At 31.9% G+C, this 17,864-nt stretch overlaps 1 protein-coding gene across 1 annotated transcript; it reads left to right on the plus strand.

Moving 5' to 3' along the window:
• The first annotated feature begins 4,472 nt into the window (after positions 1-4,472).
• Positions 4,473-15,354, plus strand: LOC106685410 (lipase 3). The gene is made up of 8 exons (XM_014428051.3): positions 4,473-4,713; positions 5,518-5,632; positions 7,098-7,195; positions 7,360-7,514; positions 9,548-9,706; positions 11,341-11,428; positions 12,823-12,965; positions 14,911-15,354. Exons 1-8 carry the CDS (start codon positions 4,473-4,475, stop codon positions 15,094-15,096), a joined length of 1,185 nt encoding a protein of 394 aa, XP_014283537.2. The 3' UTR covers positions 15,097-15,354.
• Positions 15,355-17,864: the final 2,510 nt, after the last annotated feature.

The following is a 17,864-nucleotide window of genomic DNA, read 5'->3' on the forward strand; positions in this document are numbered from 1 at the left end:
TTGCGTTTACTGGGGACATTATTGGGTGAGGAGGCAGACCAGACAGCTTGTTGGATAAGAATATAATTTTCATCGAGTCTCACAAATTCCAAGCATAAAATATAGTAGAACTAAATTTAGAATAGAATTCCACAATGTGGCGGCAAATTATTTGTGAATTACAATGATTATTTTAATATGCACTCAATTTTATTTATCTAATAAAATGAAATTCCCAATAGGCGCAATTTGATGGTTCATGCTGATTCTCAACCTCTTATATTTTTTTTTATGAAATCATTTTATATGATGACTTGGGTTTCAGAAATACGGTATATTAAAAAGAACAAAATTGAAGGACTCATCGTTTTACTTTGAAGAATTATTGTCTTTGTTGAGCGGATAACTCTCTAGGAATTCCAATAAATCATTAATATTGGTTATTCCTAATTTTTAAAAGATCTCATAAAACAATACTTGTTTATAAATAATAAAAAAAATACTATATATTAAATCTTAACACTTTTTTGAGACAGATAAATATTGTGGAACAAAAGTGAAGTACCATCAAATTTATTTTTACAATAAATTTAATGGTCTCATTACTTTAAATCAAAACATATTAATTTAATTAAAAATACTATATATTAAAATATAATTTTTTTTGGAAATTCTACCTAACGAAAACACAATAGTTTGCTTCTGAAACTAATATGTTTAAGATTAATGGTTCCTAGAAGCTAATTGTTTCTCAGCTAGTAACTAGATACTTTGAATACTCGTTTAGTTAAATAAAAACATAGGATTCATCGGAAAGTGTAACAAATGCATATTGGAAAATCAAAATTGAAAATAAAATTCTGGTACGGTGCGCACATCACACAACTTGCACTTATTACCCTACTTACGACCCTACTCCCCCCCCCCCCAAATTTTGAGTAGACTGGTGGAATCTTGTTCAAGTTATCGCTACTATTTGTGATTTAAAAAAAAAAAAAATCTAAGACCAGGAACAGGGAAAATTTAGAAGAAAACATTTTTCTTTTTCTGTTCCTATAAAAGTATATATTTAAGGCTCTTGAGGTGAGAACAACAAATAGGAATACAACAGTTTAAGAAAAGAACGAAATCGTAAAGAAGTTCCAATCAGGAGAGATTCAAAGTTTCAGGGTTTTTCCTTTTTTTCTTCTTTAGTTATTCATCTGTTTGAAAATGCCACCTCAAGGAATTTTTAATGGGACGTGGAAGTGTTGCCCTTTAGTGAAAACATATAAAAAGAAAGTTTTGTAGTTATATTGGCTTGTACAGACGAAAAAAGAGCTAGCACATTTTTTTTGTGAGAGCCGGCGGCGGCATGATGAGAAGAAAAGTACATAAGAGAAATCCATCTTCCATCGTAGCATCGAATAAAACATCCAACCCAATTAACCTATAATACCTTACATTGTTCCTTCTAAACGTAGCAATAGTAAAAATTAATCCAAATTCTAACTATTATTGTAACCCATTTGACAAATCACATTTACCCTTCATCGTAAGCCTTCGTCTTGCCCCACAGTATCTTTTAATAATACCCCACTTATTCCTGTTGAACAGATCCGTTACTTAGGACTAAATGTGGACAAACGACTGACATGGAATCCTCATACAAAACTGAAAAGACAGCAAACTACTCGTCGATTCCGACCATTACAACATTTACTAGACAAACGATCCAAAATTCCAATCCATTACAAAAGACTGATCTACATGACTATTATAAGGCCTATCTGGACATACGGAATTGAGCTATGGAGCTCCACTAAACCATCTAATTCCTCTCGAATCCAATCCTTACAGTCCAAAATCCTTCCTAAAATCCTTAATGCTCCTTACTTTGTCACAAACCAAATCATCCATCAGGACCTCAATGTCCCCTATGTTGCCGATTTGGTCAGAACCAGATACCGATCCTTCCATAATAAACTTCCCAACCACCCAAACCTACTCGTTTCTAACCTGGCTTTTCCTTCACTACCTAATAATCCTCCTAGGCGTTTGAAAAGAAGATGGCCTCGAGATCTTCTTCTTTAGAAATGTTTTTGGAGTTCTATCAATGGGTAGATTTTCCACATGTTATATATATGTATACAGTTGTAAATAACAATAAATAAATAATTAAAAAAAAAAACCTTTTGACAAAACAAACTTAAACAAGTGTTTCATAAATATTAAAATAATACTGATTTTATTTAATTTTGTTTTTTATAATTATAATTATTTCAAATGCAGTCAACTCCAGCGATACTAGTAAATTATTAGTAACTTGGGTAATAAATATCCCTCAATAATGAAACTCGGGGAATACTTACACATCATCAAATTCTTTACTATTTTATATCTATCTATACATCTAACAATGAAAAGTTGGTGTTTATTTTAAATAAAAACATTAAAGGTATTTTAGAAGATTTTTTAAAGATTCGTCAATTTCGCCATGCCAAACTATTTCAATGAGAACAAGACCTACTAGTATTTATAGAACTTTCAATTGTACATTGATATACTGAGTTTAATCAAAATCTCTAGAAGCTTTAATAAAATTAAATATAGATAATTATATTTAGCAGAGACTTTAAGATAGTTAAATCGAGCAATATTTTACAAACGCCTGAAATTAGAAAACGGTGGTGTTAAAAATCGATTCTATAAAATGGAATTTACAGATCAACCAATTAGATGAGTTTATGGAAATAGTCGTTGTCTTGTCCAAGGCTTATACTATGTTCTTAGGTACATATTTTGGGGAAAAATTTCGAATATGGAATCTCCATTCGAAATAAAAATTTGAGTATTTTAATACCAGTTTTTAGTCATATAGTCAATTTCAGATATGTACCTTAGTTGAATTAACAAGTGTTTGAAAACAGATAAAGAAAGCATCATTTTATATTTAGACATACAATTTTAAATATAAAGGATAAAAAAAAATTAGTTTTTGGCCAGTAGAATTTTAAAATTTCTCACTAAATTATGTTAACTGGTTAAAGTAAATCATAATTGTGTGAGTTTCTCCACATTGAGAAAATGCGACGTACTTTACGACATCCCGGATGTTCCTGGTAACAGGTAAGAAGTTATGGATTGAAATAATGTTGGATATTTGAGTAGAAGTTACATTTGATGTTTATCTATTGTTGTACAAAATTTAGTTGATAATATACTAGATATACTATAATGGAAGAAGATAGTTGACCAATAAAGTAGATTGTAGGAAGATAGCCCTGGTGGCAGTCAATAAAGGTATCAAAATAGTATAAGAAAATTATATATTGTTAACCAATGTTTCACCGCAGTTTGCAGGGCTTCGTCATGGCTAAATGAAAAACCAGATACAAATATTATAAGAATTGACCGAAGTATTTTCTAGTCCACCTATATGTATACTTCCTTAAATTATTACTATTATTTGTTTTATTTATATTATAAACAGAACAATTGTTTTTTATTCTAATTTTCTGTAATTTTTACAATTTTTGAATCTTGTTTTTCATTTAGCCCTGACGGTGAAACATTGGTTAACAATATATAATTTTCTTATACTATTTTGATACCTTTATTGACTGCCACCAGGGCTATCTTCCAACAATCTACTTTATTGGTCAACTATCTTCTTCCATTATAGTATATCTAGTATATTATCAACTAAATTTTGTACAACAATAGATAAACATCAAATGTAACTTCTACTCAAATATCCAACATCATTTCAATCCATAACTTAAAATTCTACTGGCCAAAAACTAATTTTTTTTTATCCTTTATATTTAAAATTGTATGTCTAAATATAAAATGATGCTTTCTTTATCTGTTTTCAAACACTTGTTAATTCAACTAAGGTACATATCTGAAATTGACTATATGACTAAAAACTGGTATCAAAATACTCTAATTTTTATTTCGAATGGAGATTCCATTTTCGAAATTTTTCCCCAAAATATGTACCTAAGAACATAGTATATGCCTTGGACAAGACAACGACTATTTCCATAAACTCATCTAATTGGTTGATCTGATATCTTCCTACTATATACTCTATTATATGTAGTGGGTAGTTATGACTGTATAACTGGATTTTTGTGAATGTGTGTAGCTTTTGCAGAACCTCCAAGATTTACTCTGAATCTTACTTCTGTGTTCTCCATTAATAATTTTTATTTTTACACTGTTTAAAAAAAAAACATAAAAAATCTAAATAGTGTACCTAAACTTTTATTTATTATATGGTATATTTTAAATCAATGACTTATCTTACTGATTTTTAACACTTAAGTTTTATTATTTATTTTTTTCCAAATTTTTTTCATTAATTTATTTTGTTTTATATTATTATTTTATTTAAATAAACATTTTAATATTATCTATGATTCTTGTGAGAAATATAACATGTGCCACACAACTATTTCATGAAATTTTAAAAAAATATTTGAGCAGTTTAGCTAATAAATTAAATAATGTTCTTTCTTTATGAACGATCGAACAAGTTAAGGTCATTTAAACAACAATTTTCGCAGAATGAACTAGCTGCTCTGGGTGGTTACGACTCCACTAACTACGAGGTGATTACAGAAGATGGCTATAGCTTGTGGCTTTTCAGAATTGGCAACAACAGTGGTCCTCCAGTTCTTCTGCAGCATGGAGTAATGGTCGCTGCCGATTCATGGATTACAAGGACGGATCCGAAGAAATCTCTTGGTAAGTTTAATAATTTACACTATACCCAAACTCTATATCGATTTTAAATAGCCTTCTTAGAGAAATCGATTAGAAGTAATATTTTTAGCACAATTTAGTATTCTCCCTCAACTAACGAAGAAATTTTGATAAATCTTGCTGTATCGATAACTTAAATAAATCTAAATCTATTGCATGCGATTTTGGATGTTTTATTTTCTGCCAGATTTTGTGCCAGGGAGAAAGCCTAATTCTGAACGCTCTTTCTTTTTTAAGCGTTCCACCTTCTCTGCCGGATTACATTTGACAGTAATTATATGAGTATTTTAGGAAATATATTTAAAAATAAATATCTTCTCATTACAATAATTATTTTTATTGCCTGAATAAAAATCAAAATTGCCAAAATAATAAAAAACAAAACAAATATTTTATTACCAATCCTCGTTGGTTGGTGCGGAAAATTCCTGGATGTTTTGGTGGAAAGGGAGAGTTCGGAATTTTCCAAAACAAAAAATTCGTTATTAATCTGTGCCATTTATTTAATTTTTCTATGATCATTGATTATTGGGTTCATAATTGATTGAGGAATTGCTTAAGTTATGAAGAATTTGATCATATAACTGGTGAAGGATTGAAATAATTTTAATAATTTAATCTTAATCAAATTTGGTTTGTATTCCATTATTCAAAAGAAATTAAGATCGAATTGATAGGAGGCATTGAAGTAAATAATATGAATAAATTTAGAAAGTGTCTGTTGTACTTTTTTTTTAACATTGAAAAGTAATAACCTGAAACATTTAGTTTTTATTTATGCTTTAGTATTCATGATGCTCAAACGAGGGTTTGACGTATGGCTCTCCAACGAAAGAGGTACAGTTTTCAACGAGTACAGCTTGGATTACCCCAAAACAGACCCGAGATTCTGGAACTTCAGGTAAGTTTAGATAAAATCTTATTAAAGATTTTTCAATACACTGATTTATGACTTTCTTTTTTTTGTTTTACCGAGTTTATGCATCTTTAAATGTATTAATCAGTAAAGCTCCCTGTATTGAGATATTCACCTTGATAAACGTAGCTACTATATTTATTTGCTTACCCCTGTAGAACAGATCCGCTGCTTTGGGGTATATCTGGACATACGATTAACTTGAAATCGTCACACAAGACTGAAAAGACAGGAAATTGCAGGTCAATTCCGACTATTACATCACTTACTAGACAAACGATCTAAACTTCCAATTCATTACATAAAACTGACCTGCACAAATATAGTAAGGCTTATCTGGACATACGTAGTCGAGGTTTGAGGATCCACTAAACCTTCGAATTCCTCCTACTCAATCCTTACAATCCAAAATCCTCAATGCTCCTTACTTTTTTCACAAATATAATCATACATAGAGACCTTAATATTCCATATGAAAACGATCTAGCCCGAACCAGATATCAATCCTTCCATTATAAACTCCCTAACCACCCAAGCCCACCAGTTCCTTACCTTGTAAGGACGCCTGAAAAGAAGATGGCCTCGAGACCTCCTAATGTACGAGTAAAAACGTTATTGGAGTGCTACCAATGGGTAGTTTCCCTACACGTCTGTATCACTCCATTATAAACTTACAGCGACTTTACAAAATGTATTGTTATGTACAGTTGCAAATCTCAATAAAGATATTAAAAAGAAAATAAATTTATTTGTTCTAACTTCTGTGAGGCCCTTTGAGGTATATTCTCTTTCCTCTATGTATTCCTACTCCTAAGCTACTACTAACCTCTATATTGATATTTTGGTAGTAGCAACTGGTGGGGGAAATAAGTCTGGAAAGCGAGCCGAGAGGTCCTTTTCGGAAATCCTTGGGGGCCACTTAGAAGTTTCCATCGCGTATTAAACTAGGTGGGAGTGTCAAAATTGATTTCTCAGGACCGCCGAAAAATAAATATTAACTGCCCCATGTGTGAATCAAACCCACAACGTTCCAAACCAAGCGCTCTGGTACCCTCGCCCCAATGGGAACGACCATCGCGTCCATTATACTCCGTACACCCCTTATACTAATAATTCTCCATACATAATAATATCTCTCCGAGGAGCTTAATTCTCAACCAAAAGTAACCTCTTGGTATTGCTGCAAAGATGTTATGTAGATATTGAGAACATAGAGGTAGGATGGGGATAATTGTCTAACTTAAATAATCAAATCAAACTTGACCATTAGTTGGTCAATATAACATAAGGGTTTTAGTATATTCATTACTATTGCAGATCAATTCCTAATTGTGTCAGTTATAACGTAAGTTTACTCACAAACACTTTTAAGCATTTCAATTTCACCATGAATGGATATAAAAATTTAAGAATCAATCCAAATTATAATGACCAACTTTTTTTTTTTTAGTTTTGATCAGTCTGGTTATTACGACACACCAGCTTTCGTGGACACAGTACTTGAGGTGCGCAATGCAACTAAGCTGTTCTACATAGGCCATTCTTTGGGTAATTGTTTTTATTTATGTACATCGTTAAAATTTATCATATACAAAGCATATATTCTTTTGCATACTCAAAGTATATAACATACGTGTTGAGTTTGTGACATAAATGATGAACGAGTTTATCTTTAGTTAGATAAATAAAGAAAAATCGACACATTTTTGTAGGGACGGTGACATTCTTGATAATGGCTTCTTCCAGACCTGAATACAACAATAAGATCAAAGCAGCTGTTCTGTTGTCACCGGTTGCCATACCTCCGGCCAGAGAAGAACAGAGAACTCCCCTAAGGCTCATCGTGGATAACTTCGGTTTGATTAATGTAAGCAACTAAACTTCAAAGAGTAATAATTTATATCTCAGTGAGTTTACATTATTCTCTGTTACTTTAAATAAGCTTTCAATAATTTTCTCTACATTCTTAATGACTTTTAATGCAAAATGAACTGTAGACTATTTTGGTTGCTAATTCATTCCTTTGGAAACTCTTGATCATTTAGAAAACAAAACAAGCATGTTAAATACTATTGAGTGAGAAAGTTAATTAACCTATTTCAACTGCAATTCAACAAAAAAATTATTTGCGATAGTTTGTTATTTAGGACCATTTTCAATGTCGAATAGGCCCATCAGTACAACTGCGTTGGTCTCTTGTTCAATTATGGTTACAGCTTCTTAGAAGTTTTTAAATGAAATTTATTTGGTTAAATATTACAATGAATATCAATAATGATATTAATGATTAACTGGCATAATGATAGCCTAATAACCAACCGTGAATTTATTGAATTAGTAAGAGAACGCTAATTTCCTCTTTACAAATGTGAGAGAAAAAAAGATGCAGGTGTTGGAGCAGGTGACCTCTACTTTTTACCTTATAGCCTTGAAAGACTAGTCTGAGACATAGACCCTTAAGAATAAATGTTAAACTTCAAATACATTGCCAAAGGAGTGATATACTACGTAAACTTAATATGAATTAATACATTTACATCCAGTACAGAACAAGCATATTTGGGTCAGTATTAGCAAAGATAGACATACATTTTATTTTTATCATCCATTTCTATGATTTATTTATAATTATTATAATCTATCATTATTTATTATTTTTTCTTCAACGAACTATTTGGTTTCTTTTCTTTACCATATTAGCATAATAGAGTGGTTAAAGGATAAAAACCCAGAAAACTTGAAGGGCTGATTTTTCACCTCAAATGTTACAAAAGAGTCCCTATTATTAAATTAACATTATATTAAAGAATAAATAATTAAGGATTAAAGATAATAAGTGTGAATAATCGACTTAAAAGGTTTCTTTTTTGACAGGAGCATAGATCTTCTCCAGAGAGCATCATGGCCCAAAACCCCTGGGGTCTTAAGGAAAAACATTTGCAATTAATAAGGCCTTAAACAATTATAATTCCACTTTATATATCAGAGAAAAGGGAGAACTGTTTAATATTGTTATAAATTACTTATTACTATTTGTTATAAATTGCTTCCTACTATTTGTTATAAATTACTCTTTCTTTTCCCAAGTAGTATCAGTAGATCATATGTAAGCTGTTATTTTTGGATAAAATTAAAGTATTTTAATGCTAAGAGCAACATTATTAAAATATACTAGATGGCAGTCGGCAGGTTTACAACGAAGAGTAAAAGTGATTTGATGGGATTTGTTGATATTTATTTTTGTCCTCTAATTTCGGCACCATTCTTCGAGAGTTGTGGTATGGGATTGGAGAGTTTGGGATACAATCAAAGGATTATTATTAACTGCAAGTGCACATGTGTCGTCGGCATTCGTCGTGAGGATAGTGTTAGGATCGGTTGAGATGTCAGCTGTATAGACTGTGTAGAGGATGGGGGCGAAGATACTACCTTGAGGAACACCCGCGGTTTCAGAGAAAATTGTTGGATAGAAGGTGAAAACTATACCATAAAGACATTAAAGTTTTTCTTATCACGTAATGAAAAATTGGATTGATGTTAGTACAATATTTCTGGTCATAATTGAGGTGTAGAGGAGAGTCCTGGCGTTTCCTGTTTTTTTTTTTTTTACAGGTTGTACCCAGAAACACTTATACATATGCACATACATATAGATTTGTATATACAGTCTTATTCAGCAGACAGAGTAGATCAGCAGATCCAATGATATATTTAGAGGAGGAGAGGGAACAATAAATTGATTTTGTTACTGGAAACCATGCAAGTCATTTCGAGTACTTTTTTCTCTCTTTTTTACTGTTTGCACACGACGATGCTTAGTTCATATATAGATATAACTTGATTTATTAATAAAATACTTGTTAAAATATGATTTATTATAACTATGGTTTCAAATTCTAGAGAGTGTTAAAGCAGTTTGGTCAGCTTGAACTGGCGCCAAGGACAGAAGCTACTATAAATGCAATTAAAGAACTCTGCGACAAGTACGAAAATACCCAAACGATTTGTCTAGATCTCTTTGGAATATTCACCGGTGACGATCGAAAGAATCTTGACAGGGTAATTATTTACACTTGTGCTTAATACATATGTATATATATAAACTTAATTAAGTTTCTCGAGCTTTTTAATTAAAGTAAGATGGTTCCACCATTAATTGATCTATTTGGCTAATCAAGTTGTATTTTGTTGAAAAAAAAAATAACGGTTTTATTTTTTGTACATTTGAATATAAAGTTTGTTTCAACGATGAATCCTTAACTTTTTAACATCTAGTTCAATATTAATGCTCGAATAATTATTATTAATAATAATAAGAGTTGAGAGTCAAAATCCCAGATGTTGCTCAAATCCAACGTGTTTTCACTATCAGAAACGGTTCTGAACTTTTGTGCTGGCTAGAACAAATTTACGACGGTTTGATCATTATGGCGGAACATGAAATCGGCACGGTTATTTTCTGCTAATAGGTAGTAATCCATTAATAACAAATAAAAAGTGCTACGAATACCTATTAAATAACGAATATTACCTCATGTAAACAATTAATGTTGTGTTGTACCACTGATGCATTAAAATCTGATACAAACTCAAGGTTTGTATGAAATTACCATAGGAATCAGTTAGCCATTACAAATCATGATTTACAACAATACACATTGCCGATTGCATCAGGAATTAAAAATCGAGTCAATAGAGGATTACAACAAAAAAGGGTTACTGAAATTCATCTCCCAGTTACCGACAGTTAAAGGAGCAGAGACCTACAACTTGGGAAACCCAACCACGACTCGAAAACTGAAGTCCAGGATGCTGCAGGGCATCCTGTTATAAATTCCATATTTATCAATTCTATTATTTTCATTACTTATATTTTATTTATTTATTTTTTCTCTTCGTCCTCTTTTCAAATTAACTTGTTTTTTTTTTTGTTCTTTTTTTCCATTAAAGGGCGATTGTTTGTTTTTTTAGGTCTACGAATGCCATTATTTTTGTTCCTAACTTTACTTTTCTCTATTATTAGGAATTATTATTTTTATTTATTTTACATTATTTTTTTTGATATTTATAACGTTTATTTATATAGTTAGGGGTATCTTTGAGACTATGCCCTCCAAAATAAATTGTTTAAAAAAAAAAGTAACCCTTACATTAACCGCGTAAGTAAAAATATCCGGTATTAAATAAAAATAATAATAATAAGGAAAAAAAAATCCGTGAATTCTAATAACTCAGTATTAAGTAGCGCCTGCCAAGCTACAATTCCTGCATGCCTGGTTTCTTTGCGTTGCAGGTCTGAAGCTAAAATCAAGCTTAAAATGTGTAAATATTTCAATATCGATAATAATCGATACATACTGGCCCTGGTTATCGATAGCCAGTGAGTTGGGTAAATAATCTTTAAGTGATACGTTCCCCTCCTTTTTCAGTGCCCTCAACATAAAGATTTATAAACCCAAACTTATTTATTATTGGTTTTCAATATACATGGCTTATAACCCGTGTTTTTTTTAAACCGGTCGTTTATCTTTTTTATGATTTAGGACATTGATTTCCACCTATGATATAACTCATAGTTTATCAAATATTATTTATGGGATTAATGTTGGCTTAATTTTCCATGTTCGCCTTATTGAAAATTTTATATGTGTTAATTCTTAATATATATTTATCTAATACATTTTAATTTACAGAACGACTTCGACTTCTTTCTTCTGTATTCGGCTTCAGGAAGCTCATTGAAGACGTACAATCATTATTTTGGACAGTTGGCCCAAACAGGTGCTCTATCACTAAACCAATATCCTGTCAAATACTTTTGTTGTGATATTCTAGATTCCAATATATATATAATGGGAAAGGAAATTGTTTTTAGAATATTTCAGCTTCTACCCAAAAAAAAGCTTGAAGTTTAACTTATTCTCTTATTTATTTTATGTATATATTTTTTATTTTGATGTCCTAAGATTGGATATTACTAGGAATCCTAGTATTTGCATGAAAATTTAATTAATTGTCTTCGTATAGACATATATCTTATTATAAGCACCTTTTAGATTTCATGATTTTTTAAAAATGTAAATTTATTACAAAAGACTGATCTACATGACTGTAATAAGGCCAATCTGGACATACGAAGTTGAGCTTTGGGGCTCCACTAAACCTTCGAATTCCTCTCGTATCCAATCCTTACAATCCAAAATCCTCAAGTCTCCTTACTTGGTCACAAATAAAATCATACATAAAGACCATAATGTTCCACATGTAACCGATATTGCCAGAACCATATATCATTATAAACTCCCAAACCACCAAAAAACACTAGTTTCTAACCTTACTTCCTCTTCCATTCCTGACAATCCTCCGAGGCACTTGAAAAGGAGATGGCCAAAAGACCTGCTAATGTAAAAACGTCGTTAAAGTGCTACCAATGGGTAGTTTCTCTACATGCCTGTAGTACTCCATTATAAACTTACATAAAATTTACTGTATCATGTATCATTGTGTAATGCTGTACATTTCAATAAAGTATCGAATTGGTGCAGAGAGGTTGAATTTTAGAAAAAGCTTGGTACTGACATTATTCAAGTTTAAATAAAAGATAAAACGTGTATTTTTTCTTATCCCTGAGAAGTTCGAACAAATCACTGTCTTGGCAATATTTACAATTCCGCCAATCTTTGATTTTTGAGAGTATAACTCCGCAAGTCTCCATCATTTCATCATTTAGTCGGAGAACACTTTAAACCAAAGACTGCAGAGATTTCCTTTCTCTCCAGAGCCCTGTTTTTACAATGTGGACTGATTTGAGAAAAATCGTAAGTCACCAAATCTAACTACTCTAATGACTCTTATTTTCTTAATTGTTTACATAATAGGTTTAGAGTCAGTTACATTATAATTATTAGTTGTTTTGGGTTACTTAGAACCATTACTATTTGGCCTTAAATGTTTTGTGTTATTTTCGGATAGTTTGGCTTCTATGATTTGGGGTTTCTCAAATCATTGATTCAAACAGAATTCACTCTTCGTAGGTGGTAGATTTCGTTAATTTGAGGAAATTTTTATTTGACAATACAAATTAATCTTTAAGGAATACGTACTACATTTAATATGTACAATTCTTGTAAATATATTTATTCACGTTATATACAATATTATTTTCTTACTAACAGGAGAGTTCAAGAAATACGACTATGGTCCTACAGAGAACTTGCGGAGGTACGGGAACATCAAACCACCTTTCTACCAACTGGACTTGGTAACTTCACCGGTTGCCTTATTCTGGGGATATAACGACCCTTTTCTGTCTGAATCGGTAACGCATATTAATGTATCCTTTTAATAACCTTTGAGGAAACTCTATGTTCCTTAATGCAGGATTCCTATAGTTCATATCACTCACTAATTACATCTCAATATGATTTGCTCTTTTTATATAACTTGGACGTTATATAAAAAGAGCAAATCATAATATTTCGAGAAGATTATATTTTGTACTTTTCTTGTTATGAGAAATTGTTTTTGGATGAAAATCCTGAAATATTTTCATTTTAGAGATCCTAGAACTCTCCTGATTGTGTTAAACTAATGGCAATCACAATGAATAATACCGAATAAAAAAAAAGGTCTAAATTTGTTGAATTCACCCTTTTATAAGAAGAGCTTTTGGAATAATAAGTATATTTTTACAGAGCAAAATTAAGGAAACGAATGATGTAACAATGAATAAATAAAAACAAAATATGCATATTCAATTATATTAATTACTAGGAGCAGGTAATGCTAGGCAATGCTTCGCTATTTCTATATTTGAGCATGTATATACATTAATTGATCACTATTGAAACTCTGATATCAATAATATATAGACGAAGTGATAAACGGTAGTATAAATAGCAATAGTAATTGATATCTTCGCTGTATTATCTTTAATACTGGTCCAGTTTAGGAGAATTTTTTTTATTTAAATTTGATTATCTATGATATTGTCATATTTATATATATTATACACAACATAAAATATAAATAGTTTTTATATAGTAACCCTCATTTTGCTTCAATATTAGTACTGAGCACAAACCGGATCTAATTAAACAAATCTAAACCGGACAAATAAAATAAAACGCTTCAAAAGTTTTTCTCATTTTGAAACTAATATTGTATTGACGTAGGAATTGGATAAAATGTATTGACGTAGGAATTGGATAAAATGGAGGTGAGTTATGAACGATAGTGTGAACAATGGTTACCAAATTAAAAAAAAAATATATCCTCCAAATAAATCAAATAAAAAAATTTCTTTGAAAAATAGTATTTGAGGGGACGGCGCCAATGATTTGCTTAAAAATTGTAGACCTACTTTACTTCATTATGTTTTTGTTTTTTTTTAATTTTTAGTAATTCGAACCGCAGGCTTTGGCAGATTTTTCCTCATCTGTTCCTCTTCCCTATTAGTACAAGAGCCCAAGAGGAGAAAAAACGCAGTTATTTCACCCCAATTTTTGATTACTTAATTAAAAACTAGGATTAATTGCTGGTCAAAATTAATGAGTCTGCCAAGTATAGGTAGGGAGAACAAAAAATGGTGGCGTTTCAAAACGTTAAAAATAATTAATTTTTTATTCGGAGCTCTTTATCTTTACAACTACCAACAACTATACAAAATCTAAGAGGGCATAATTTAAAGTACAGTAAATTTGCTAAAATTTAAGCCTTAATAGAGCTGTTTACGTTCAATAGTTCTCGAGATATAGCTTTTTAAAAAGCAACATTTCATAAAAATGTTGTATGGAACGTACAGAGAGGTCAATATTTAGTGAATTTATTTTGAAAAATCTATATCTCAATTTTGCATAAAACTAGGAATGAACCAACAATATTCAAACAATCCCAACCAAAATATCTCTGTGCCAACAACTCTGAAAAACTTTAAGAATACATATACGTTAGAGTTTAAACACAGGTTATTTCCTTCTGATTACATTGTTAAAACAGTCAACAAATAATTTTTGGCTTTTGAAATTTGAATAATCACTAATGTTTTATATTTTTATAAATACGATATATCACTGATGTTAACTAACATAAGTTTTTCAATAAATTAAAGTCTCTTAAACAGCTCTGTCAAACTGATAAACTCTTTTATTGTTATAGCTCAATATAACATAACTAATCAACTTTGAGTAACTATTTCTTTTTATAATTTGTTCAGTTTTTAATTGGATATTCGACCAAGTTATATAACTTTTTTTTTGTTACAGTCGGTAAATAAGCTGGCTTCTCAACTGCCCAACGTTATACTGAACAAAGCCGTGCCAGACCCCAAGTTCGCACACAATGATATGATCATCGGGGACAACGCCTATATAGTTCTGTATCCTGATGTCATCCATGTCTTGGAATCTTACTCGGATTACGATGTGAAGGATGTGCCACATGAAAAATGAGACACTAATTACTGACCATTGTACAACATGATTCTTAACTGATCAGTTTCTACTGCACTCTGATAAATCACACTGGAAATATTTGCTTTGGACTAATGTTACGGAGACAGGAAACAATATATTAGAAGACATGAGTAAACTTAAACTTAATCAGTAAATTATTAGAAGATTCTTTGTGTGTAAATTATAAATTTAAAATCAATAAAACAATGGAGTGTTTTTTTTTTATATCTGAAGTATATACGAAAAAAAAGAAAATTATAGTCTTTGAATAAGAAATTTGTATGAATTAGAACCACAATAAATATAATTACTAACGCCTAATTGTTCTAATCACTATCATTACATACAGACATGACAAGGTCACACGAATTCTTCGGCTTCGGGGTTTCTAAATCCGACTAGGGGTTCCCCGTACACGTATTATATTCAAATTTATTCATATATTATGTATTTATATTATATATTTATACTATGTATTTATATTATATATTTATATTATATATTTATATTATATATTTATATTATGTATTTATATTATGTATTTATATTATGTATTTATATTATGTATTTATATTATATATTTATATTATGTATTTATATTTATTTGTATTTATATTATGCATCTCTATCGGTTCCTGATGGGAACCGGCTGACAAAGTATGCGCTCTATTTAATTCAAACACTAGAAACCATAGACCCCCGCCATTGTATATCTTGATATGAATATCTATAATTAATCATTGGAGTTCCTTTCCAACGGCATCGTGTTCACCAATTTATTATGCTATTATATATGAGGTGGCATGCAGGGAGCATTAATTATAAAGTAAAGTCTTTGTTACATATTTTATATTTACAATGATATATACATTACCAAGAATAATATTATGAGAGAGCATGGTAGACTTGTTTCCTTATACTTTAATTACTAAATTATGAATTGAGAAGTACCAGTTGGGATCTTTGATATTTATACTGACTCTAAGTTATTAATTCTATTCTTGCCATTCAAATTACAACAGAAAAGGTCTTGTTTTAATGCGCTTGGTCGTAGTAGTTGAGCGGTCTTGCGTCATTCCGCGCCTTGATGCGGCCGCTGCTGAATCCCTTCCATAGGTGACTTCCTCCTTTGGCCTCCAACTGGTCTTCTCCTGATCTTCCCTCAGATTGTCTTCAAGTGTCCATCTCTCCCAGACTGTGTCCCACTGTCAAACTGTCCTTCTGTCCCAGATCGTGTCCAACTTTCAGAATGTCCTAGACTCTGCTCAACTGTGTTCCTCCTGCCCTTTTTGCTTAATTTCTCCCCTCTCCTTCTGACTCCTCCTTCTTTTGATTTTTGTTCTTTGATTGGTTTTTCTATGTTCAGAGGGGGTGAGAAGGTCCAATGACCTTCGGCGAAAGTCGGTCTTTTCTCTACCTTTCATGTTTAAAGTAAGGCGGCTTACTGTATTTCCCCCTAGGAGTTTAAAGTGGCCACGTGAAAGATAAGGGACGTTTATTTGTTTATCTCTGCCTACACAGTCAATCGTCCCCAGGAGGTACATACCCTCTGTTATCTATATATCTCCTTTAGATGTTATGCCGACGGGTTTCTGACTACGGCCGGCGGTATCTTTGGCACGCCGACAAAAGAAATTACTTAGTGCTAAAAATTCCAGCTTGGGCCTCCCATTACATATCACTATAATTCTCATATTAAATGATTTAGTGTATTTAATCACAGGACTTACTTCACTTTTATTTTACAAAGTTCAATTTTTTTTTGTTGGTGCATCTAGGTATCAGTTATTGATTAGAAGCTAGACAGGCACCCAAGCTTGACCCTTCATCCGCCTACGTCTTCAATTATATTAACCATATTCCAGCTAAATAAAATAACTTCTTACAATTTAGTTAGATTACAGAAGAATGATATGAATTCAGCATAAAAAAAAATGAAAATTAAAACTTTTCAAAATCTCTTTAAACTATCGACGTATCTTTCTGGTGCCCATTTGACTGTACTTATTTCTGTCACTATCTATTAATTCAAGCTCTCTTCAAAACGCCTTTTCCACACATAAAAAAATCACAGTTATCTAGGCTGTGGTGAACTGAAGACCGACCACTAAGAGCAGCGTAAACGGGAAGCTCTGTATGGTATTATCCTATCCATTTGGATCGAGGAAAGAATCTTGGAGGAATGGAAGATGGGAACGGTGTTATTATAACTCCGCTTCATAAGAAAGGCGATATTCTGGAGTGCATCAACTACCGCGGGATAACCCTTCTCCAGCGTGCCTATAAGGTTTTTTATATGAACCTACGTCCATTTGCTAAAAGTGAAGTAGAAAGATACCAGGCGGGATTCAGGGGGGGAAGATCGACAGTTGACCAGATGTTCAGCTTGTGGACCATTTTGGAGAAATCCATGGAGTACAGGATGATAACACACCATCTGTTTCTCGATTTCAAGAGTGCCTACGACAGCATTAAGAGGTCCAAGCTATATGAAGCGCTGTACGGCCTTGGGATCCCTCCCAAACTGGTGCGCCTTATAAGGATCACAATTGATGAGGTGAAATGCTCAGTTCGGATTCAGGGAGACCTCTCACCAGAATTTCAGTCCAGGAGGGGGGGGGGGAGGCAGGGCCTTGCATGTCTATTGTTTAATCTGGCCAGGTAAACCTGGAAAAGGTAATTAGGGATTCCGGAATACAAACCTCTGGAACTATCATTGACAGGCTGGTACAGGTGCTGGGATTGGTCGATGACTGGGGCCTGGT

The sequence above is a fragment of the Halyomorpha halys genome, unplaced genomic scaffold (assembly GCF_000696795.3).
Source record: "Halyomorpha halys isolate HHAL.00 unplaced genomic scaffold, Hhal_1.1 Scaffold691.1, whole genome shotgun sequence".
Taxonomy (NCBI): domain Eukaryota; kingdom Metazoa; phylum Arthropoda; class Insecta; order Hemiptera; family Pentatomidae; genus Halyomorpha; species Halyomorpha halys.

Coding starts and splice junctions, on each gene's coding strand:
- LOC106685410 (XM_014428051.3), top strand. CDS start 4,473: ATGTTCTTTCTTTATGAACGATCGAACAAGTTAAGGTCATTTAAACAA. Junction 9,707..11,340: donor ATCGAAAGAATCTTGACAGG/GTAATTATTTAC, acceptor TTTAATTTACAG/AACGACTTCGACTTCTTTCT. Junction 11,429..12,822: donor TGGACAGTTGGCCCAAACAG/GTGCTCTATCAC, acceptor TCTTACTAACAG/GAGAGTTCAAGAAATACGAC.